The sequence below is a fragment of the Lolium perenne genome, chromosome 5, assembly GCF_019359855.2.
Source record: "Lolium perenne isolate Kyuss_39 chromosome 5, Kyuss_2.0, whole genome shotgun sequence".
Taxonomy (NCBI): Eukaryota; Viridiplantae; Streptophyta; class Magnoliopsida; order Poales; family Poaceae; genus Lolium; species Lolium perenne.
In genome coordinates, this window is record NC_067248.2 from 23489706 (window position 1) to 23516108 (window position 26403).

The 26403-nt window shown below is 42.8% G+C and overlaps 1 protein-coding gene across 1 annotated transcript; it reads right to left on the minus strand.

Moving 5' to 3' along the window:
• Nucleotides 1–22092: 22092 nt before the first annotated feature.
• LOC127298777 (zinc finger BED domain-containing protein RICESLEEPER 2) lies at nt 22093–26135 on the minus strand. Its single transcript, XM_051328627.2, has 6 exons — nt 25769–26135; nt 25353–25666; nt 24619–24752; nt 23110–24530; nt 22466–23023; nt 22093–22383 (listed from the first exon to the last, which is right to left on the minus strand). The coding sequence occupies exons 4-5, from the start codon at nt 24528–24530 to the stop codon at nt 22477–22479; spliced, it is 1968 nt and encodes a 655-aa protein (XP_051184587.1). The 5' UTR covers nt 24619–24752; nt 25353–25666; nt 25769–26135; the 3' UTR covers nt 22093–22383; nt 22466–22476.
• Between the last annotated feature and the right edge of the window lie 268 nt (nt 26136–26403).

Consider the following 26403-nt stretch of genomic DNA (forward strand, 5'->3'; position numbering starts at 1 on the left):
GTTGCATATGGACAAATATGTCCTTAGGCTTTACTCATAGTATTCATGGCGAAGGTTGAATCTTCTTCGTTAAATTGTTATATGGTTGGAATCGGGAAATGCTACATGTAGTAATTCTAAAATATCTTGAATAATTTGATACTTGGCAATTGTTGTGCTCATGTTTAAGCTCTTGCATCATATACTTTGCACCCATTAATGAAGAAATACATAGAGCTTGCTAAAATTTGGTTTGCATATTTGGTCTCTCTAAAGTCTAGATAATTTCTAGTATTGAGTTTTGAACAACAAGGAAGACGGTGTAGAGTCTTATAATGTTTACAATATGTCTTTTATGTGAGTTTTGCTGCACCGGTTCATCCTTGTGTTTGTTTCAAATAACCTTGCTAGCCTAAACCTTGTATCGAGAGGGAATACTTCTCATGCATCCAAAATCCTTGAGCCAACCACTATGCCATTTGTGTCCACCATACCTACCTACTACATGGTATTTCTCCGCCATTCCAAAGTAAATTGCTTGAGTGCTACCTTTAAATTTCCATCATTCGCCTTTGCAATATATAGCTCATGGGACAAAATAGCCTTAAAAACTATTGTGGTATTGAATATGTACTTATGCACTTTATCTCTTATTAAGTTGCTTGTTGTGCGGTAACCATGTTTTCTGGGGACGCCATCAACTCTTTGTTGAATATCATGTGAGTTGCTATGCATGTTCGTCTTGTCTGAAGTAAGGGCGGTTTTCACAATCAAATGGTTTGAGTATGCATACTGTTAGAGAAGAACATTGGGCCGCTAACTAAAGCCATGAATCATGGTGGAAGTTTCAGTTTGGACATAAAACCTCAATCTCTTATGAGAATATTATCTGTTGTTGAATGCTTAAGCATTAAAAGAGGAGTCCATTATCTGTTGTCTATGTTGTCCCGGTATGGGTGTCTAAGTTGAAGAATGATCAAAAGCGAGAAATCCAATGCGAACTTTCTCCTTAGACCCTTGTACAGGCGGCATAGAGGTACCCCTTTGTGACACTTGGTTGAAACATATGTTATGCAATGATAATCCGTGTTAATCCAAGCTAATTAGGACAAGGTGCGGGCACTATTAGTATACTATGCATGAGGCCTGCAACTTGTAAGATATAATTTACATGATACATATGCTTTATTACTACCGTTGACAAAATTGTTCCATGTTTTCAAAATAAAAGCTCTAGCACAAATATAGCAATCGATGCTTTCCTCTTTGAAGGACCTTTCTTTTACTTTTATGTTGAGTCAGTTCACCTATTTCTCTCCACCTCAAGAAGCAAACACTTGTGTGAACTGTGCATTGATTCCTACATACTTGCATATTGCACTTGTTATATTACTTTAGATTGACACTATCCATGAGATATACATGTTATAAGTTGAAAGCAACCGCTGAAACTTAATCTTCCTTTGTGTTGCTTCAATACCTTTACTTTGATTTATTGCTTTATGAGTTAACTCTTATGCAAGACTTATTGATGCTTGTCTTGAAGTACTATTCATGAAAAGTCTTTTGCTTTATGATTCAGTTGTTTACTCATGTCATTACCATTGTTTTGATTGCTGCATTCATTACATATGCTTACAATAGTATGATCAAGGTTATGATGGCATGTCACTCCAGAAATTATCTTTGTTATCGTTTACCTGCTCGGGACGAGCAGGAACTAAGCTTGGGGATGCTGATACGTCTCCGGCGTATCGATAATTTCTTATGTTCCATGCCACATTATTGATGATATCTACATGTTTTATGCATACTTTATGTCGTATTTATGCATTTTCCGGCACTAACCTATTAACGAGATGCCGAAGAGCCAGCTTGTCAAGTTTTCTGCTGTTTTTGGTTTCAGAAATCCTACAAAGGAAATATTCTCGGAATTGGACGAAATCAACGCCCAGGGTCCTATTTTTGCACGAAGCTTCCAGAAGTCCGAAGGAGAGACGAAGTGGGGCCACGAGGTGGCCAGACACTAGGGCAGCGCGGCCTGGGCCTTGGCCGCGCCGGCCTGCTATGTGGGTCCCCCGTGACGCCCTTTGACCTGCCCTTCCGCCTACTTAAAGCCTCCGTCGCGAAACCCCCAGTACCGAGAGCCACGATACGGAAAACCTTACTGAGACGCCGCCGCCGCCAATCCCATCTCGGGGGATTCAGGAGATCGCCTCCGGCACCCTGCCGGAGAGGGGAATCATCTCCCGGAGGACTCTTCACCGCCATGGTCGCCTCCGGAGTGATGAGTGAGTAGTTCACCCCTGGACTATGGGTCCATAGCAGTAGCTAGATGGTCGTCTTCTCCTTATGTGCTTCATTGTTGGATCTTGTGAGCTGCCTAACATGATCAAGATCATCTATCTGTAATGCTATATGTTGTGTTTGTCGGGATCCGATGGATAGAGAATACTATGTTATGTTGATTATCAATCTATTACCTATGTGTTGTTTATGATCTTGCATGCTCTCCGTTATTAGTAGAGGCTCTGGCCAAGTTTTTTGCTCTTAACTCCAAGAGGGAGTATTTATGCTCGATAGTGGGTTCATGCCTCCATTAAATCTGGGACAGTGACAGAAAGTTCTAAGGTTGTGGATGTGCTGTTGCCACTAGGGATAAAACATTGATGCTATGTCCGAGGATGTAGTTATTGATTACATTACGCACCATACTTAATGCAATTGTCTGTTGTTTGCAACTTAATACTGGAAGGGGTTCGGATGATAACCTGAAGGTGGACTTTTTAGGCATAGATGCATGCTGGATAGCGGTCTATGTACTTTGTCGTAATGCCCAATTAAATTTCACTATACTTATCATATCATGTATGTGCATTGTCATGCCCTCTCTATTTGCCAATTGCCCGACTGTAATTTGTTCACCCAACATGCTATTTAGCTTATGAGAGAGACACCTCTAGTGAACTGTGGACCCCGGTCCTATTCTTTTACATTAAATACAATCTACTGCAATACTTGTTCTACTGTTTTCTGCAAACAATCATCATCCACACTATACATCTAATCCTTTGTTACAGCAAGCCGGTGAGATTGACAACCTCACTGTTTCGTTGGGGCAAAGTACTTTGGTTGTGTTGTGCAGGTTCCACGTTGGCGCCGGAATCCCTGGTGTTGTGCCGCACTATTCTTCGCCGCCATCAACCTTCAACGTGCTTCTTGGCTCCTCCTGGTTCGATAAACCTTGGTTTCTTTCTGAGGGAAAACTTGCTACTGTCTGCATCACACCTTCCTCTTGGGGTTCCCAACGGACGTGTCGATTGCACGCATCAAGCACATTTTCTGGCGCCGTTGCCGGGGAGATCAAGACACGCTGCAAGGGGAGTCTCCACAATCCAATCTCTTTACTTTGTTTTTGTCTTGCTTTACTTTATTTACTACTTTGTTTGCTGCATTATATCAAAACAAAAAAAAATTAGTTGCTAGCTTTACTTTATTTACTGTCTTGTTCTCTATATCAAAAACACAAAAAATTAGTTACTTGCATTTACTTTATTTACTTTTTGTTTATTTCATCATGTTTCCTCCTAAGTACACTCTAAAAGACATACCGGTAGGACGTGGGTCTATCATTGGAAGAGATAATATAGAAGCATTTTTCACTCATGTTAGTAAAGTTGAAGATTTTGAAGATAGATCCTTGGCAAAAGTTATTCCTACTTATGAAGGTGCTACTGCCTCTTTAGTACGCATGTTGGAAACTAGGTTTGTTAATCTTAATCCTATAATTCAACATATGTTTCTTACACTCTCTGATATGGAAAGGGGAGAAAAGAGAGATTTTGTTTTAGAAGTCCTTCTTAGAGAATTTGATGATATAGCTAAAGAAGCGAGAAAAGTTTTTATTAAGCATAAGAGGCTTGGCTTTTATCCTGATGTTGCAAGAACACTTGAAAAAATGGACATGCATAGAATAAGGTACACTAATAATGTTAGTGATGGAGGGGAGATTAAAGTACCGATACCTAGTAAGCTCCTAGGAATGCATGAAGCTCTAGAAAATAACTATGGTTGGCTTGTTCCTGAAAATTTGTTTAATGAGAATAGCAAGCCTAAGAGTAATGAAAAGGGAACCTCTGAAACTTACATAGATAAGATAACATGCATTGTTGAGGCAACTCCCAACACCCCTGGTACTAGTGTTGATGCTTCATCTCTTGATGACACTTGATATACACTTTCTGCGCCTAGCTGAAAGGCGTTAAAGAAAAGCGCTTATGGGAGACAACCCATGTTTTTACTACAGTACTTTATTTTATATTTGAGTCTTGGAAGTTGTTTACTACTGTAGCAACCTCTCCTTATCTTAGTTTTGTGCATTGTTGTGCCAAGTAAAGTCGTTGATAGTAAGGTTCATACTAGATTTGGATTACTGCGCAGAAACAGATTTCTTTGCTGTCACGAATCTGGGCCTAATTCTCGGTAGGTAACTCAGAAAATTATGCCAATTTACGTGAGTGATCCTCAGATATGTACGCAACTTTCATTCAATTGGAGCATTTTCATTTGAGCAATTCTGGTGCCACTTTAAAATTCGTCTTTACGAACTGTTCTGTTTTGACAGATTCTGCCTTTTATTTCGCATTGCCTCTTTTGCTATGTTGGATGAATTTCTTTGATCCATTAATGTCCAGTAGCTTTGTGCAATGTCCAGAAGTGTTAAGAATGATTATGTCACCTCTGAACATGTAAATTTTTATTGTGCACTAACCCTCTAATGAGTTGTTTTGAGTTTGGTGTGGAGGAAGTTTTCAAGGATCAAGAGAGGGAAATGATGCAATATGATCAAGGAGAGTGAAAGCTCTAAGCTTGGGGATGCCCCGGTGGTTCAACCCTGCATATTTTAAGAAGACTCAAGCGTCTAAGCTTGGGGATGCCCAAGGCATCCCCTTCTTCATCGACAACATTATCAGGTTCCTCCCCTGAAACTATATTTTTATTCCATCACATCTTATGTGCTTTGCTTGGAGCGTCTGTTTGTTTTTGTTTTTGTTTTTGTTTGAATAAAATGGATCCTAGCATTCATTGTGTGGGAGAGAGACACGCTCCGCTGTTGCATATGGACAAATATGTCCTTAGGCTTTACTCATAGTATTCATGGCGAAGGTTGAATCTTCTTCGTTAAATTGTTATATGGTTGGAATCGGGAAATGCTACATGTAGTAATTCTAAAATATCTTGAATAATTTGATACTTGGCAATTGTTGTGCTCATGTTTAAGCTCTTGCATCATATACTTTGCACCCATTAATGAAGAAATACATAGAGCTTGCTAAAATTTGGTTTGCATATTTGGTCTCTCTAAAGTCTAGATAATTTCTAGTATTGAGTTTTGAACAACAAGGAAGACGGTGTAGAGTCTTATAATGTTTACAATATGTCTTTTATGTGAGTTTTGCTGCACCGGTTCATCCTTGTGTTTGTTTCAAATAACCTTGCTAGCCTAAACCTTGTATCGAGAGGGAATACTTCTCATGCATCCAAAATCCTTGAGCCAACCACTATGCCATTTGTGTCCACCATACCTACCTACTACATGGTATTCCTCCGCCATTCCAAAGTAAATTGCTTGAGTGCTACCTTTAAATTTCCATCATTCGCCTTTGCAATATATAGCTCATGGGACAAAATAGCCTTAAAAACTATTGTGGTATTGAATATGTACTTATGCACTTTATCTCTTATTAAGTTGCTTGTTGTGCGGTAACCATGTTTTCTGGGGACGCCATCAACTCTTTGTTGAATATCATATGAGTTGCTATGCATGTTCGTCTTGTCTGAAGTAAGGGCGGTTTTCACAATCAAATGGTTTGAGTATGCATACTATTAGAGAAGAACATTGGGCCGCTAACTAAAGCCATGAATCATGGTGGAAGTTTCAGTTTGGACATAAAACCTCAATCTCTTATGAGAATATTATCTGTTGTTGAATGCTTAAGCATTAAAAGAGGAGTCCATTATCTGTTGTCTATGTTGTCCCAGTATGGGTGTCTAAGTTGAAGAATGATCAAAAGCGAGAAATCCAATGCGAACTTTCTCCTTAGACCCTTGTACAAAGCGGCATAGAGGTACCCCTTTGTGACACTTGGTTGAAACATATGTTATGCAATGATAATCCGTGTTAATCCAAGCTAATTAGGACAAGGTGCGGGCACTATTAGTATACTATGCATGAGGCTTGCAACTTGTAAGATATAATTTACATGATACATATGCTTTATTACTACCGTTGACAAAATTGTTCCATGTTTTCAAAATAAAAGCTCTAGCACAAATATAGCAATCGATGCTTTCCTCTTTGAAGGACCTTTCTTTTACTTTTATGTTGAGTCAGTTCACCTATTTCTCTCCACCTCAAGAAGCAAACACTTGTGTGAACTGTGCATTGATTCCTACATACTTGCATATTGCACTTGTTATATTACTTTAGATTGACACTATCCATGAGATATACATGTTATAAGTTGAAAGCAACCGCTGAAACTTAATCTTCCTTTGTGTTGCTTCAATACCTTTACTTTGATTTATTGCTTTATGAGTTAACTCTTATGCAAGACTTATTGATGCTTGTCTTGAAGTACTATTCATGAAAAGTCTTTTGCTTTATGATTCAGTTGTTTACTCATGTCATTACCATTGTTTTGATTGCTGCATTCATTACATATGCTTACAATAGTATGATCAAGGTTATGATGGCATGTCACTCCAGAAATTATCTTTGTTATCGTTTACCTGCTCGGGACGAGCAGGAACTAAGCTTGGGGATGCTGATACGTCTCCGGCGTATCGATAATTTCTTATGTTCCATGCCACATTATTGATGATATCTACATGTTTTATGCATACTTTATGTCGTATTTATGCATTTTCCGGCACTAACCTATTAACGAGATGCCGAAGAGCCGATTCTTTGTTTTCTGCTGTTTTTGGTTTCAGAAATCCTACAAAGGAAATATTCTCGGAATTGGACGAAATCAACGCCCAGAGTCCTATTTTTGCACGAAGCTTCCAGAAGTCCGAAGGAGAGATGAAGTGGGGCCACGAGGTGGCCAGACACTAGGGCAGCGCGGCCTGGGCCTTGGCCGCGCCGGCCTGCTGTGTGGGTCCCCCGTGACGCCCTTTGACCTGCCCTTCCGCCTACTTAAAGCCTCTGTCGCGAAACCCCCAGTACCGAGAGCCACGATACGGAAAACCTTACTGAGACGCCGCCGCCGCCAATCCCATCTTGGGGGATTCAGGAGATCGCCTCCGGCACCCTGCCGGAGAGGGGAATCATCTCCCGGAGGACTCTTCACCGCCATGGTCGCCTCCGGAGTGATGAGTGAGTAGTTCACCCCTGGACTATGGGTCCATAGCAGTAGCTAGATGGTCGTCTTCTCCTTATGTGCTTCATTGTTGGATCTTGTGAGCTGCCTAACATGATCAAGATCATCTATCTGTAATGCTATATGTTGTGTTTGTCGGGATCCGATGGATAGAGAATACTATGTTATGTTGATTATCAATCTATTACCTATGTGTTGTTTATGATCTTGCATGCTCTCCGTTATTAGTAGAGGCTCTGGCCAAGTTTTTTGCTCTTAACTCCAAGAGGGAGTATTTATGCTCGATAGTGGGTTCATGCCTCCATTAAATCTGGGACAATGACAGAAAGTTCTAAGGTTGTGGATGTGTTGTTGCCACTAGGGATAAAACATTGATGCTATGTTCGAGGATGTAGTTATTGATTACATTACGCACCATACTTAATGCAATTGTCTGTTGTTTGCAACTTAATACTGGAAGGGGTTCGGATGATAACCTGAAGGTGGACTTTTTAGGCATAGATGCATGCTGGATAGCGGTCTACGTACTTTGACGTAATGCCCAATTAAATTTCACTATACTTATCATATCATGTATGTGCATTGTCATGCCCTCTCTATTTGCCAATTGCCCGACTGTAATTTGTTCACCCAACATGCTATTTATCTTATGAGAGAGACACCTCTAGTGAACTGTGGACCCCGGTCCTATTCTTTTACATTAAATACAATCTACTGCAATACTTGTTCTAATGTTTTCTGCAAACAATCATCATCCACACTATACATCTAATCCTTTGTTACAGCAAGCCGGTGAGATTGACAACCTCACTGTTTCGTTGGGGCAAAGTACTTTGGTTGTGTTGTGCAGGTTCCACGTTGGCGCCGGAATCCCTGGTGTTGCGCCGCACTATACTTCGCCGCCATCAACCTTCAACGTGCTTCTTGGCTCCTCCTGGTTCGATAAACATTGGTTTCTTTCTGAGGGAAAACTTGCTACTGTCTGCATCACACCTTCTTCTTGGGGTTCCCAACGGACGTGTCGATTGCACGCATCAAGCACATTTTCTGGCGCCGTTGCCGGGGAGATCAAGACACGCTGCAAGGGGAGTCTCCACAATCCAATCTCTTTACTTTGTTTTTGTCTTGCTTTACTTTATTTACTACTTTGTTTGCTGCATTATATCAAAACAAAAAAAAATTAGTTGCTAGCTTTACTTTATTTACTGTCTTGTTCTCTATATCAGAAACACAAAAAATTAGTTACTTGCATTTACTTTATTTACTTTTTGTTTATTTCATCATGTTTCCTCCTAAGTACACTCTAAAAGACATACCGGTAGGACGTGGGTCTATCATTGGAAGAGATAATATAGAAGCATTTTTCACTCATGTTAGTAAAGTTGAAGATTTTGAAGATAGATCCTTGGCAAAAGTTATTCCTACTTATGAAGGTGCTACTGCCTCTTTAGTACGCATGTTGGAAACTAGGTTTGTTAATCTTAATCCTATAATTCAACATATGTTTCTTACACTCTCTGATATGGAAAGGGGAGAAAAGAGAGATTTTGTTTTAGAAGTCCTTCTTAGAGAATTTGATGATATAGCTAAAGAAGCGAGAAAAGTTTTTATTAAGCATAAGAGGCTTGGCTTTTATCCTGATGTTGCAAGAACACTTGAAAAAATGGACATGCATAGAATAAGGTACACTAATAATGTTAATGATGGAGGGGAGATTAAAGTACCGATACCTAGTAAGCTCCTAGGAATGCATGAAGCTCTAGAAAATAACTATGATTGGCTTGTTCCTGAAAATTTGTTTAATGAGAATAGCAAGCCTAAGAGTAATGAAAAGGGAACCTCTAAAACTTACATAGATAAGATAACATGCATTGTTGAGGCAACTCCCAACACCCCTGGTACTAGTGTTGATGCTTCATCTCTTGATGACACTTGATATACACTTTCTGCGCCTAGCTGAAAGGCGTTAAAGAAAAGCGCTTATGGGAGACAACCCATGTTTTTACTACTGTACTTTATTTTATATTTGAGTCTTGGAAGTTGTTTACTACTGTAGCAACCTCTCCTTATCTTAGTTTTGTGCATTGTTGTGCCAAGTAAAGTCGTTGATAGTAAGGTTCATACTAGATTTGGATTACTGCGCAGAAACAGATTTCTTTGCTGTCACGAATCTGGGCCTAATTCTCGGTAGGTAACTCAGAAAATTATGCCAATTTACGTGAGTGATCCTCAGATATGTACGCAACTTTCATTCAATTGGAGCATTTTCATTTGAGCAAGTCTGGTGCCACTTTAAAATTCGTCTTTACGAACTGTTCTGTTTTGACAGATTCTGCCTTTTATTTCGCATTGCCTCTTTTGCTATGTTGGATGAATTTCTTTGATCCATTAATGTCCAGTAGCTTTGTGCAATGTCCAGAAGTGTTAAGAATGATTATGTCACCTCTGAACATGTAAATTTTTATTGTGCACTAACCCTCTAATGAGTTGTTTTGAGTTTGGTGTGGAGGAAGTTTTCAAGGATCAAGAGAGGGAAATGATGCAATATGATCAAGGAGAGTGAAAGCTCTAAGCTTGGGGATGCCCCGGTGGTTCACCCCTGCATATTTTAAGAAGACTCAAGCGTCCAAGCTTGGGGATGCCCAAGGCATCCCCTTCTTCATCGACAACATTATCAGGTTCCTCCCCTAAAACTATATTTTTATTCCATCACATCTTATGTGCTTTGCTTGGAGCGTCTGTTTGTTTTTGTTTTTGTTTTTGTTTGAATAAAATGGATCCTAGCATTCATTGTGTGGGAGAGAGACACGCTCCGCTGTTGCATATGGACAAATATGTCCTTAGGCTTTACTCATAGTATTCATGGCGAAGGTTGAATCTTCTTCGTTAAATTGTTATATGGTTGGAATCGGGAAATGCTACATGTAGTAATTCTAAAATGTCTTGAATAATTTGATACTTGGCAATTGTTGTGCTCATGTTTAAGCTCTTGCATCATATACTTTGCACCCATTAATGAAGAAATACATAGAGCTTGCTAAAATTTGGTTTGCATATTTGGTCTCTCTAAAGTCTAGATAATTTCTAGTATTGAGTTTTGAACAACAAGGAAGACGGTGTAGAGTCTTATAATGTTTACAATATGTCTTTTATGTGAGTTTTGCTGCACCGGTTCATCCTTGTGTTTGTTTCAAATAACCTTGCTAGCCTAAACCTTGTATCGAGAGGGAATACTTCTCATGCATCCAAAATCCTTGAGCCAACCACTATGCCATTTGTGTCCACCATACCTACCTACTACATGGTATTTCTCCGCCATTCCAAAGTAAATTGCTTGAGTGCTACCTTTAAATTTCCATCATTCGCCTTTGCAATATATAGCTCATGGGACAAAATAGCCTTAAAAACTATTATGGTATTGAATATGTACTTATGCACTTTATCTCTTATTAAGTTGCTTGTTGTGCGGTAACCATGTTTTCTGGGGACGCCATCAACTCTTTGTTGAATATCATGTGAGTTGCTATGCATGTTCGTCTTGTCTGAAGTAAGGGCGGTTTTCACAATCAAATGGTTTGAGTATGCATACTGTTAGAGAAGAACATTGGGCCGCTAACTAAAGCCATGAATCATGGTGGAAGTTTCAGTTTGGACATAAAACCTCAATCTCTTATGAGAATATTATCTGTTGTTGAATGCTTAAGCATTAAAAGAGGAGTCCATTATCTGTTGTCTATGTTGTCCCGGTATGGGTGTCTAAGTTGAAGAATGATCAAAAGCGAGAAATCCAATGCGAACTTTCTCCTTAGACCCTTGTTCAGGCGGCATAGAGGTACCCCTTTGTGACACTTGGTTGAAACATATGTTATGCAATGATAATCCGTGTTAATCCAAGCTAATTAGGACAAGGTGCGGGCACTATTAGTATACTATGCATGAGGCTTGCAACTTGTAAGATATAATTTACATGATACATATGCTTTATTACTACCGTTGACAAAATTGTTCCATGTTTTAAAAATAGAAGCTCTAGCACAAATATAGCAATCGATGCTTTCCTCTTTGAAGGAACTTTCTTTTACTTTTATGTTGAGTCAGTTCGCCTATTTCTCTCCACCTCAAGAAGCAAACACTTGTGTGAACTGTGCATTGATTCCTACATATTTGCATATTGCACTTGTTATATTACTTTACATTGACACTATCCATGAGATATACATGTTATAAGTTGAAAGCAACCGCTGAAACTTAATCTTCCTTTGTGTTGCTTCAATATCTTTACTTTGATTTATTGCTTTATGAGTTAACTCTTATGCAAGACTTATTGATGCTTATCTTGAAGTACTATTCATGAAAAGTCTTTTGCTTTATGATTCAGTTGTTTACTCATGTCATTACCATTGTTTTGATTGCTGCATTCATTACATATGCTTACAATAGTATGATCAAGGTTATGATGGCATGTCACTCCAGAAATTATCTTTGTTATCGTTTACCTGCTCGGGACGAGCAGGAACTAAGCTTGGGGATGCTGATACGTCTCCGGCGTATCGATAATTTCTTATGTTCCATGCCACATTATTGATGATATCTACATGTTTTATGCATACTTTATGTCGTATTTATGCATTTTCCGGCACTAACCTATTAACGAGATGCCGAAGAGCCAGTTGCTGTTTTCTGCTGTTTTTGGTTTCAGAAATCCTACAAAGGAAATATTCTCGGAATTGGACGAAATCAACGCCCAGGGTCCTATTTTTGCACGAAGCTTCCAGAAGTCCGAAGGAGAGACGAAGTGGGGCCACGAGGTGGCCAGACACTAGGGCAGCGCGGCCTGGGCCTTGGCCGTGCCGGCCTGCTGTGTGGGTCCCCCGTGACGCCCTTTGACCTGCCCTTCCGCCTACTTAAAGCCTCCGTCGCGAAACCCCCAGTACCGAGAGCCATGATACGGAAAACCTTACTGAGACGCCGCCGCCGCCAATCCCATCTCGGGGGATTCAGGAGATCGCCTCCGGCACCCTGCCGGAGAGGGGAATCATCTCCCGGAGGACTCTTCACCGCCATGGTCGCCTCCGGAGTGATGAGTGAGTAGTTCACCCCTGGACTATGGGTCCATAGCAGTATCTAGATGGTCGTCTTCTCCTTATGTGCTTCATTGTTGGATCTTGTGAGCTGCCTAACATGATCAAGATCATCTATCTGTAATGCTATATGTTGTGTTTGTCGGGATCCGATGGATAGAGAATACTATGTTATGTTGATTATCAATCTATTACCTATGTGTTGTTTATGATCTTGCATGCTCTCCGTTATTAGTAGAGGCTCTGGCCAAGTTTTTGCTCTTAACTCCAAGAGGGAGTATTTATGCTCGATAGTGGGTTCATGCCTCCATTAAATGCAGGACGATGTGAGAAAGTTCTAAGGTTGTGGATGTGCTGTTGCCACTAGGGATAAAACATTGATGCTATGTCCGAGGATGTAGTTATTGATTACATTACGCACCATACTTAATGCAATTGTCTGTTGTTTGCAACTTAATACTGGAAGGGGTTCGGATGATAACCTGAAGGTGGACTTTTTAGGCATAGATGCATGCTGGATAGCGGTCTATGTACTTTGTCGTAATGCCCAATTAAATTTCACTATACTTATCATATCATGTATGTGCATTGTCATGCCCTCTCTATTTGCCAATTGCCCGACTGTAATTTGTTCACCCAACATGCTATTTAGCTTATGAGAGAGACACCTCTAGTGAACTGTGGACCCCGGTCCTATTCTTTTACATTAAATACAATCTACTGCAATACTTGTTCTACTGTTTTCTGCAAACAATCATCATCCACACTATACATCTAATCCTTTGTTACAGCAAGCCGGTGAGATTGACAACCTCACTGTTTCGTTGGGGCAAAGTACTTTGGTTGTGTTGTGCAGGTTCCACGTTGGCGCCGGAATCCCTGGTGTTGCGCCGCACTATACTTCGCCGCCATCAACCTTCAACGTGCTTCTTGGCTCCTCCTGGTTCGATAAACCTTGGTTTCTTTCTGAGGGAAAACTTGCTACTGTCTGCATCACACCTTCCTCTTGGGGTTCCTACATATCTGAGGATCACTCACGTAAATTGGCATAATTTTCTGAGTTACCTACAGAGAATTAGGCCCAGATTCGTGACAGCAAAGAAATCTGTTTCTGCGCAGTAATCCAAATCTAATATGAACCTTACTATCAACGACTTTACTTGGCACAACAATGCAGAAAACTAAGATAAGGAGAGGTTGCTACAGTAGTAAACAACTTCCAAGACTCAAATATAAAATAAAAGTACTGTAGTAAAAACATGGGTTGTCTCCCAGAAGCGCTTTTCTTTAACGCCTTTCAGCTAGGCGCAGAAAGTGTATTCAAGTGTTATCAAGAGATGAAGCATCAACAGCGGGGTTTGGAGTTTTCTCAACTTTAGGCCTATAATAATTCTTTGGTTTAGGCACCTTAGAGACATACATGAATTTTTGCTCTTTACCCACATAAGCTTTCTCCTTATATTTAAGAGAAGAAAAAGTTGAACCCAAAGTTCCCATACCTTTTTCAAGTTCGCCAATCCTATTGATTTGATTATCATGGACAACACAAGTTCCTAGGACACTAATTCTTTCATCAATTCCTCCTAAGGATTTATCAAGTTCATCAGTTTTATCAAGTAACATTTCCAATTTAGTTTCAACACTTGGAAAGTTCTTCTCTATTGTTTCCAATTTTTTCATAACATTCTCAAGAGAGATTTCAATTTTAGTTTCATTAACAGGTGGTATCCCAACTAGACTCACAATGATGCAACTAGCTTCTAAAGCAGGAGTACCTAGGAAATTACCCCCCGAAAGAGTATCAAGAACATACCTATTCCAACTAGATATACCAACATAAAAGTTCCTAAGTAGGATAATAGTGGAGTGTTTCTTTGTGCACCTATGATGAGCATCACTAATTCTATACCAAGCATCTTTAAAACTTTCTCCACCTTGTTGTTTAAACGAACGAACTTCAACTTCAGGATTACTCATTTTAGCAGTAGTAAATAAAGCAAACTAGATAAAGTAAATGCAAGTAACTAATTTTTTTTTTTGTGTTTTTGATATGGAGAACAAGACAGTAAATAAAGTAAAACTAGCAACTAATTTTTTTGTGTTTTGATATAATGCAGCAAACAAAGTAGTAAATAAAATAAAGCAAGACAACAACAAAGTAAAGAGATTGGATTGTGGAGACTCCCCTTGCAGCGTGTCTTGATCTCCCCGGCAACGGCGCCAGAAAATGTGCTTGATGCGTGCAATTAACACACGTCCGTTGGGAACCCCAAGAGGAAGGTGTGATGCAGACAGTAGCAAGTTTTCCCTCAGAAAGAAACCAAGGTTTATCTAACCAGGAGGAGCCAAGAAGCACGTTGAAGGTTGATGGCGGCGAAGTATAGTGCGGCGCAACACCAGGGATTCCGGCGCCAACGTGGAACCTGCACAACACAACCAAAGTACTTTGCCCCAACGAAACAGTGAGGTTGTCAATCTCACCGGCTTGTCAGAACAAAGGATTAGATGTATAGTGTGGATGATGATTGTTTGCAGAAAATAGTAAAGAACAAGTATTGCAGTAGATTGTATTCGATGTAAAAGAATAGGACCGGGGTCCACAGTTCACTAGAGGTGTCTCTCCCATAAGATAAATAGCATGTTGGGTGAATAAATTACAGTCGGGCAATTGACAAATAGAGAGGGCATGACAATGCACATACATGATATGATAAGTATAGTGAAATTTAATTGGGCATTACGACAAAGTACATAGACCGCTATCCAGCATGCATCTATGCCTAAAAAGTCCACCTTCAAAGTTATCGTCCAACCCTTCCAAGATTAAGTTGCAAACAACAGACATTTGCTTTAAGTTTGGTGCGTAATGTAATCAATAACTACATCCTCGGACATAGCATCAATGTTTTATCCCTAGTGGCAACAAAGCACATCCACAACCTTAGAACTTTCTCACCGTCCCAGTTTAATGGAGGCATGAACCCACTATCGAGCATAAATACTCCCTCTTGGAGTTAAGAGCAAAAACTTGGCCAGAGCCTCTACTAATAACGGAGAGCATGCAAGATCATAAACAACACATAGGTAATAGATTGATAATCAACATAACATAGTATTCTCTATCCATCGGATCCCGACAAACACAACATATAGCATTACAGATAGATGATCTTGATCATGTTAGGCAGCTCACAAGATCCAACAATGAAGCACATAAGGAGAAGACGACCATCTAGCTACTGCTATGGACCCATAGTCCAGGGGTGAACTACTCACTCATCACTCCGGAGGCGACCATGGCGGTGAAGAGTCCTCCGGGAGATGATTCCCCTCTTCGGCAGGGTGCCGGAGGCGATCTCCTGAATCCCCCGAGATGGGATTGGCGGCGGCGGCGTCTCAGTAAGGTTTTCCGTATCGTGGCTCTCGGTACTGGGGGTTTCGCGACGGAGGCTTTAAGTAGGCGGAAGGGCAGGTCAAAGGGCGTCACGGGGGCCCCACACACCAGGCCGGCGCGGCCAAGGCCCAGGCCGCGCCGCCCTAGTGTCTGGCCACCTCGTGGCCCCACTTCGTCTCTCCTTCGGACTTCTGGAAGCTTCGTGCAAAAATAGGACCCTGGGCGTTGATTTCGTCCAATTCCGAGAATATTTCCTTTGTAGGATTTCTGAAACCAAAAACAGCAGAAAACAGCAACTGGCTCTTCGGCATCTCGTTAATAGGTTAGTGCCGGAAAATGCATAAATACGACATAAAGTATGCATAAAACATGTAGATATCATCAATAATGTGGCATGGAACATAAGAAATTATCGATACGTCGGAGACGTATCAATCCACCACATCTCTTCTTGTCAATTTCTTTGTATCTCGTGGTGAGTAGCCTTCCTCAATGATGCGCCAAAGCTCGGTAGATGCGCTGCGCACATGAGATTTCATCAAGAATTGCCAATTTTCAAAGTTATTTGACTCAAGTAACGGTGGTGAACCATGTGACAAGATATGTGGCATAGGTATTGGAACGTTTATGGTGTAATCACTTGGTGGTGGCACCTCATGATAACCCCCTAGACGTTCCGCAACCGGTGTCTCATCCTTCCCCTTTGTTGAAGTGCCGGTCTCCCCAAGCCCTTCCTTTTGTGGATCTTTTGTCGCTTGCGCGACAAAATCAACAAGAGGAAAGAGGGTAGCTTTTGGTGGGGGGTTCTCGGCACTAGCTTGAGGATCAACACTAGGGTTTGGTTTTTGAGCAACCAACTCCATCATCATTGCCTTCATTTGGTTAATGATGGATGACTCCAATTTCTTGAGGTCATCCAACGTAGCCGTTGTGGTATCGACGGGTGATGATGGAGCGGGTGGCACAAGGGAAGGTGACCCATTCACCACACCCGCATCTTGTTCGGCCATTTCTTAGGCGGTAAAGCCCGAGCAAGAAAACCTTGCTCTGATACCAATTGAATGGATCGTAGCGAACAAGAGGGGGGTGAATGGTTGCTACGTCAAGTTTTAGTCTTTTTCAATTTTAGTGCAACGGAAGATAAAGGTGATTGCTTTAGTGGTGTTGGTGATCCTACAATGATCCTAGAACAAGTGCAACAAGCAAAGGAACAATCACAAGATAGTAAGAGTAAGGAGCGGGACAACCGGAGGGCGCGGAGACAAGGCGAGGTTTGTTTCCCGCAGTTCCTCCCACAAAAGGGAGTACGTCTGCGTTGAGGAGGTGCTAGCCTCACACAAGAGACTAGACGGCCATACCACGAAGGAAGGCCTCACCTTCTTCCTCGAGAGAGCTCCACAAAGGTGCTCCCCCTTCTCCACTAAGGCACCGGTCGAGGCGGTGATTCCTTCACAAGGTTGGGGAGAGCTCCACACCACAGGGAGGCTCCCAACAATCCATGGAGCTAGTACAACACCAAGCTAGCCTCCATGGATGCACTTTCTCCAAAGTCCCACAATAGGAACCCTAACACCAAGATCCACTAAGGAATAGCAAGTATTGGTGAAATCTCTCTTGGTAGAACTATAGATCGAGGTCTCCTCCACCACTCCTCAAAATTTGAGCAAGATTGGTTGGATGGTTGGGGAGATCCTCAAGGATTAAGCTCAGCAACAATGGAGGAGAGAGAGAGAGAAGAGATAAAAACGAATTGGGGAAGAAGGGGCCCTTAAATAGGCTCCTCCAAATCCAACCGTTATGTCCAGTTTTTGCCTAAGCGGTACTACCGCTTTTGGAAAGCGGTACTACCGCTCTGAGTTCGAATTCCCCAGATCTGGTCTACGTGGACCCAGAGCGGTACTACCGCTAGAGGTACCGCTCGAGGTACTGCAATGGGGTCCAAACCTTACTGGATCCAAACCGGTACCGGAGCGGTACCAAAGCGGTACTGCCATAACTAGTTACGGTACCTGGGCGATACCATGGGCGGTACTACCGCTCGTGAGCGGTACTACCGCTCCAGGTACCGCAGAGGTACCGTAACTCGTACTGAGGGACAAATCCAGCCTTGAGAACTTCGAGAGCGGTACCGTGAGGCGGTACCTATAGGGGTAGCGGTACTACCGCTACAGGTACCGGTAGTACCGGCCTGGCTAAAACTGGTTTTCTTCCCTTTTTCTCTCCAGCCATGTCACCTCGCGAAACACACACAAAACCAGAAAACCTACAGCTACCCATAACTACGCTTAATTCCTCCGATCTTGACGTGTCCAGCGAGGTCACCGTGCACTTGCAAATCCAGCAATGATACTCAAGGTACACGGTGAGATAACTCAAGTGTTGTCATCAAACACACAAAACACGGGGTTTAGACTTTGCTCTTTCAACTGTTATGCAAGTCTTATTGATGCTTGTCTTGAAAGTATTATTCATGAAAAGTCTTTGCTATATGATTCAGTTGTTTACTCATTGTCTTCACCATTGCTTCGAATCGCTGCATTCATCTCATATGCTTTACAATAGTATTGATCAAGATTATGATAGCATGTCACTTCAGAAATTATCTTTGTTATCGTTTACCTACTCGAGGGCGAGTAGGAACTAAGCTTGGGGATGCTTGATACGTCCCAAACGTATCTATAATTTCTTATGTTCCATGCTACTTTTATGATGATACTCACATATTTTATACACATTATATGTCATTATTATGCATTTTCCGGCACTAACCTATTGACGAGATGCCAAAGAGCCAGTTGCTGTTTTCTGCTGTTTTTGGTTTCAGAAATCCTAGTAAGGAAATATTCTCGGAATTGGACGAAATCAACGCCCAGGGGCTTATTTTTCCACGAAGCTTCCAGAAGACCGAGGGAGAAACGAAGTGGGGCCACGGGGCGCCGCCACACTAGGGCGGCGCGGCCTAGAGGGGGCCCGCGCGGCCCTAGCGTGTGGGGCCCCCGTGACTCCTCCGACTCCGCCCTTTCGCCTACTTAAAGCCTTCGTTGCGAAACCCCCAGTACCGAGAGCCACGATACGGAAAACCTTCCAGAGACGCCACCGCCGCCAATCCCATCTCGGGGGATTCAGGAGATCGCCTCCGGCACCCTGCCGGAGAGGGGAATCATCTCCCGGAGGGCTCTTCATCGCCATGATCGCCTCCTAATCGATGTGTGAGTAGTTCACCCCTGGACTATGGGTCCATAGCAGTAGCTAGATGGTTGTCTTCTCCTCATTGTGCTATCATGTTAGATCTTGTGAGCTGCCTATCATGATCAAGATCATCTATTTGTAATGCTACATGTTGTGTTTGTTGGGATCCGATGAATATTGAATACTATGTCAAGTTGATTAACAATCTATCATATATGTTGTTTATGTTCTTGCATGCTCTCCGTTGCTAGTAGAGGCTCTGGCCAAGTTGATACTTGTAACTCCAAGAGGGAGTATTTATGCTCGATAGTGGGTTCATGCCTCCATTGAATCTGGGACAGTGACAGAAAGTTCTAAGGTTGTGGATGTGCTGTTGCTACTAGGGATAAAACATCGATGCTTTGTCTAAGGATATTTGTGTTGATTACATTACGCACCATACTTCATGCAATTGTCTGTTGTTTACAACTTAATACCGGAAGGGGTTCGGATGATAACCTGAAAGTGGACTATTTAGGCATAGATGCATGCTGGATAGCGGTCTATGTACTTTGTCGTAATGCCCTGATTAAATCTCATAGTACTCATCATGATATATGTATGTGCATTGTTATGCCTTCTTTATTTGTCAATTGCCCAACTGTAATTTGTTCACTCAACATGCTATTTATCTTATGGGAGAGACACCACTAGTGAACTGTGGACCCCGGTCCATTCTTTACATCTAAAATACAATCTACTGCAATACTTGTTCTTTACTGTTCTTCGCAAACAAACATCATCTTCCACACTATACATCTAATCCTTTGTTACAGCAAGCCGGTGAGATTGACAACCTCACTGTTACGTTGGGGCAAAGTACTTTGATTGTGTTGTGCAGGTTCCACGTTGGCGCCGGAATCCCTGGTGTTGCGCCGCACTACACTTCGCCGCCATCAACCTTCAACGTGCTTCTTGGCTCCTACTGGTTCGATAAACCTTGGTTTCTTACTGAGGGAAAACTTGCTACTGTACGCATCACACCTTCCTCTTGGGGTTCCCAACGGACGTGTGTTAATTGCACGCATCAAGGGCGTCATGGATATTGCAGTGTGGTGCTTGAAGCTGTGGCAGATTATAACCTGTGGATTTGGCATTCTTTCTTTGGCATGGCGGGATCACACATCAACGTGTTGCAGCAGTCTCCGGGTTCAACGGACTAGTGGAAGGGCATGCTCCACCATGCAACTATGAGACCAATGGCCACCAATATACCAAAGACTATTACATAATCGATGATATATATCCAAAATGGGCCACTTTTGTCAAAACAATCTTGGCTCCATCATGTCAGAAGAATTACCACTTTGCTGCACGACAGGAGGCTTGCAGGAAGTATGTCGAGCGGGCATTTGGTGTGCTTCAAGCTCAATTTGCAATTGTCCGGTACCCTGCTCTAAGCTGGTCTCACGACCCAATGTGGGAGGTGATGCATGCTTATGTGATCATGACAACATGATCATCGAGGATGACCGCAATAATCATGCCAGGACACATGTTGGTCCCTATGAGTGTCAGGGCCCTCTTGCGAATGTTGATCATGAGTTGCTTGCAGATTTTGCTGATTTCCTCGCCATGCACGCAGAGATCCGTGATAGCAATGTTCACGATCAACTTCAAGCTGATCTCGTTTAGCATATGTGGAGGATCAAAGGATTATCAGCAAATGCTGCGGCACCTTGATCTAGCCCTATTTATTATATTTGTTTAGTTGTTTTATTATTTGTTGTATTTTAATTTGAAAACAATCTCGGCAAACATATTTATTTGTATGCTATATTTAATAAATGGTTTTGTTTTCGAAAACCCTATAAAAAGGTTTGGTGGCGGAGTTTGGGGGACGCGACACGTCCCCCAAACGCTCGATCCGGCGCTGTTTGGGGGACGCGGCTGGAGATGCTGTAAGTGGTTCAGAAAGGGAGATGTAAAGTTCTCTCTGCTTTTCTAAGATGGCAAAGAAATCAAGCTTGTGCTCTCTAATAGTTTCGTGCACAAAAATGTGTTTTGCAGGACCCTAGCGCATTGAGTTTGGCTTTGTGAGTATTCTCCATCCTTGCTTACCTAGCATGTCTAGGTTAAACAGATGCATTTCTCTGAAACCCATGCCACCTGCCTTTTTGGTTGTGTTATTTCTTCCCATTTTCCCCAACGCATTCTCTGTTTGTCTGCATCTCGTACCCACCCGTACTTTTCCATTGAAGTTGTCGTCTCTTGCAAGTGTTTTTTTTTTTTTGAAAGACTGAAGCAGCTCATGGAATAAGTGGGGATCGTTTGCATAACAGCCTTCATCAGAACTTCACGTCCAGCTGAACTCAACATTCTTTCAGACCAGCCATCTGCTAAATTATGTATCCTTGTTGTCCACGTCGTTTACCTGAAAATTTAAGGCCACAGTCATGGTCACAATCGCTGATGATGCCCATGACAGCTTGTTGACTCTGGCTTTTGCTTTGGTCAAGGCGAGAACAAAGATAAGTGGCAACGGTTCACTCATCCAGGATGAGTCATCCTGAAATGTGCTATATCCATCATATCGAGCTGCTGCATCAGTATTCGCAAAACAAAACAAAAACTGCTATGTTAGACCCACACAGATCAACGCTAGGACAAGGCGTTCAGCTATGAAGGATCGGTGTCGAACTTGTCCAAATTAAGTCAAAGGAACCAAGAACCAGGTTGACATAGCACTTTAACATCGTTGACAATGCTGTTCAGAATCAGATGCATAATCTCTACGCCACTGAGAAAACAAACATTTAATAGGTAATGCTATTCAGTGAAATAAAGCACCATACTAATCAATACTTGACACTCAGAGCAAGTAAGCAAACAAACAAGAAAAGAAAGCACGACACTGAGCAAATTGGGAAAGCAAAAAAAAAAAAAAAAACTGTTCCTTCATCTTCAGCAGCACACGTTCAAGCCAGTTCAGGACCGGGATCATAAAACATGGGCTAGCCCAAAGCAGCACTAGCACACATTAAAACAGATCAAGATAAAATAAATGATGCAAAAGTGCAAGCAGTTTCATCTCCAAAGTTGAAGTTCTAAAATATATGATGCCCCAATATATGTATAACAGATTTATAGTCAAACTTTCAACTACGTTCAAGAAAAGTCCAGCTTCCAACACTAGAGGATTATATAGCACATCCAAATTCTGAGCTATCGTGTACCATAATTACAAAAGTTCCAACACATATTCATGGCGCCATTCGATCATTCTTCAAGCATCGGTGCCACTCTGAGTCAGCAGATGGTTGCTGTTGGAAGTTGGAACTGGTTCCAAAACATCAGTTGCATTGTAGTACGATGCCTAAATGACAAAAAAAATGATAATGCAAAAGGTAACTAACAGTGAAAATGATGCATTGAATATTTACACAGAATTTTATTACCTTTAATTCACTCAACTCTTCGCGCCATTCGACGGTTGACGAACGCAATCTTGTGCACATATCAAACTTTGCACCACCAAAGGAGGCAACGAGCTTCTAAAATCGTCAAGAACACAACCGCCCGTACTAAAAGCTGATTCACAAGAAACTGTTGACATGTGGATAGCCAATATATCACGAGCCATGCGCGAAAGTATTGGAAACAGGTGTCTTCTATATTTCCACCAAAGGAGAATGTCAAAATCATCATCGTCACATACAACCTCTTCAGAAATATACCTCTCTAATTCAGTTCTGCCATCAGCAGCAGCTGCAGCAGCTGCAGCTTTTCTTTCCTTTTCTTGCCATAAATAAAATAAGTAATTAACCTTTGATCTGCGACTACAACTAGGTTGTGTTTCTGAGCCATCACCTTGGCTTCCAACTTGCTCATACATACACTTGTATTCTTCAAAAAGAGAGTGCAATGTCTCATTTGCCTTCTTCAATACTTGTTCACCTCTAGTCTCACCATATGTCAATAAAACAGGTACCTTCAAATGTTCAGATTGCTTGTTCCTTCCATTGAGCAAGAGAACAAACATTAGTATGGATTGGTAGATAAAATGAAGAAAAAGTGGAACAAATATTCAGATTGCTTGTACCTCGGATCAAGAATAGCAGCAACAAATATCAACATGTTCATCTCTTCAGGATCCCCCCAATACTTGATGTATTTCTCCTTCAACTTAATAGCAACAGGTTTGAAGGTATTATCATCGCCGTCACAGAAACCTATCAACCGCTGGTTTATACCAGCAACATGTCGAAATAACATGTGGGAATAAACATCCTCAGTTTCTGAAACGCTACATGTGAGTCTGTACAAATGTTTCAGAAATTTGGTAAATTTACGAGCATGCATCCAATCTGTGTGTTGTGGAACCCCATTACCCTCCCCCAGCTCTGTCTTGTAGTCAGGATCTTTAAGTAGAAAACTCTCAAATGCCTCCTCAAACCTTTCAGCCCTATCTAACATAACATATGTTGAGTTCCATCTGGTACACACATCAAGACACAACAACTCACTGCTATCTACCTTGCTGTATTGCACACATTTGTTGAAAGCGCTCATTCTTGAAGTGGAGCTTTTAACATATTTCACAGCATCACGGATACGAGAGACAGAAGGAGAAATTGCCTCCAAGCAATCTTGAACCACGAGATTAACAATATGAGCCGAGCATCTCATGTGAAGATATCTACCTTGTAAAATGCTCGCACCCCGATTTTTCAAAGCTGTCCTAATGTACTCTATAGCCATATCATTTGAGCTTGCATCTTCCATAGTAATAGTAGTGACGTTCTCAATACCCCAGTCAAGCAAGCATGAATCGAGTGCTTTGGCCATGTCTTCCCCCTTGTGGTTGTCTAGTAAACAGAAGTTGAGTATTTTGTGGTTAAGTTTCCACTTGCTGTCAATGTAATGGGCTGTGAGATGCATGTACTTCTGAAGCCTTGAAGATGTCCACGTTCTGACGGAGAGGCTAACCCTTTGATGAGATTCCTGAAAGAAGCTCTTTACCTTTGCTTTCTCATCTTCATAAACGCAGAGAACATCTTTGCATACTGTTTTCCTGGGAGGAACGCTAAACCGAGTGCAAATCTTGGACGTGAAGCCGCTAAAACCTCGGTGTTGTGAAAACACAAGTGGATCTTCAATAATCAGACGGGCCAAAGCTGTCCTAGCTTCTCGAGCATTGTATTTCCAACGAAATAGGGTGGTGCGAGATGGGTCATCAGGATCAGGTCGATCAAAACATTGAGTTTCGTTGCTGTCAGAATTCTGCGTACACCATTTTGCATGAGAGACCAGCGAGGAGGCGCCGTTCTTTTTTAAATGGCAGGAAAGCACATCAGAGCAGTACTTGCATATAGCCTTGTTGGGATCATCTTTCATCCGTTTGTATTGCTCCCAGATATCTGAGCTGGGACTCATCTGTTTCCTCTTAAGCTTGTTTGGTCTGACGGATTCGTCACTGTGCAATGGCGCAGCAGGAGGCGGCGTAGTGCCAGATTCAGACATCTGAAATTTTACCCGGATAGTAGAAAGCACGAATTAGCATCAGGGCATACAGAAAGAATCAGCAATGGAAGATAGGGAAGGAGATTACATCGGAAGATCTTGTGTTCACTCCACCGCCGCTCCTGCTGACCAAAATGGGCAGGTCAGTAGGTGAAAGTAACTAGCTGGTGGCTCGTCTGCTCAGCTTGCCTTGGGGTTGTCATTGCATCGGGAGATCAGGGCCTGCAGGCGGACAGAAGATGAGTTCGAGGACGAGAGCGACGGGGAGTAGGAACCGAGGGCGAGGCTGAGTGGATGGTTGATGGCCGCCAATCATAGTTTTAAAAACGGATCGGTGAGACTCTCGGTTCAGGTTTTTACCGGTTTGACCGCTGGTTCATCGGTTCACTATCAGGTTTTTTAAGATACTAAAGAATATATATTTTTATACTAAGCACAAATATTTCAGACTTGGCAATTTGGTATAGTAATTCACGTAACAGCAAGAAGCCAAGAGATGCAAAAGCATCCGATGCCTGAATTCTAGTCTGACGCACTTCAAAGTCTTATTGAACAACCGAGGTTATCGGCCGGTGGCATCCGCATGCACTGGTTCAGAACTTGAACATTTGACCACCGCCAAAGTGCGATTTGCAGTGCCTCGGTACAGTATGGGCCAGAAACATAACATAATTTCCCTTCTTTGAAATGCCTAAGATCCAAAGGTCTGATTACATCATTACAGGTAATGTTCTAGCAAGTGAAAGTAGAAGGGAAGTCTCAGGCATTATGTATGCATTCAGGATGCAGGAGCGCAAGCAGAAAAGAAATGCAGGAGCATACCTCTTGCCGTTGCCGGGTCCGGGAGATGCAGAACAGCGGAACCGAACCGAAGCCTGCACTGCGAATGCGAAGACGTCCGACGGTCCGGTGGCAGCCCGTGAAGGTGTGGCCGGCGGGGCCGCGGAACTAGCAGCGGCCTGCGTCTGCGGCGGGTGGGCGCGAAATCGGGCGGCAACAAGCGTCGATGGCCCGCACAGACGAGCTTGGTCTCAAGCAGCGAACGGCGAGACTGGAGCGACCATGGCGGCTCGGCGTCGGCGGTCGGCCTCAACGTCTCTACTCAGTGGCGGCGGGACAAGTATCGACAGGGAAACCTATAGAGAAAGCTCATTTTCTTCAGTTTCCAAATTTGCCCCTTGTATTTTTCACACAAGAATAAATCAACGTAATTTCTACGGAGTATTTACGTGTCTGACCTCGTTTTGGCATCCAGCGGCGGCGGCGTCACGCACGCGGGCTGAGGCCAGAGAATCAGAGATCCATTCATCCGGCGGCCGGCCAGGCCATGGACGACGACGGCGAGAGGGCACCGCCAGCAGCCAAGAAGAAGAGGCCGACGGGAACGCCGTACATGCCTCACGAGCTGGTCTCGGAGATCCTGGCCCGCCTGCCCGTCGAGTCGCTGCTGCGGTTCAGCTGCGCGTGCAAGGCGTGGCGATCCACCATCTCCGGCGAGAGGTCGGCCTGTACAGGTGGGAGGCGAGCCAGGGCACCGAGGCGCCGCTCGCGCACGCCACGCGACTGCCATCGACCGACACATGCACGGGCTGGTGCTGGTGGCCACCGACGCCGAGATGCGCCATTTCTACCCGAGCAGCAGACCGTACGTGGGCACGGTGCGCGTGCTCAACCCGTCCACACGGCAGCGTCAGGCCGAGCCAAGACGGTCACACTCTCACCGCCGACTTCTTGGTTGTCAGCCAGGTGTTGGGCCTGGGACGTTCCGACACATACAAGGTGGCACGTTTCTTCTACCGACCCACTCCGGCGCTGGCGATAGACGAGTTACACCACTAAGAGCATCCCCACTCGTTGGCGCTCCCCACGCCCA

What these genes read in the sequence shown, in the direction of transcription:
- LOC127298777 (XM_051328627.2), bottom strand. Translation starts at nt 24,530, where the DNA reads ATGTCTGAATCTGGCACTACGCCGCCTCCTGCTGCGCCATTGCACAGT. An exon ending in GCTGCTATTCTTGATCCGAG is followed by an intron (nt 23,024 to 23,109) that starts GTACAAGCAATC and finishes GCTCAATGGAAG; the next exon opens with GAACAAGCAATCTGAACATT.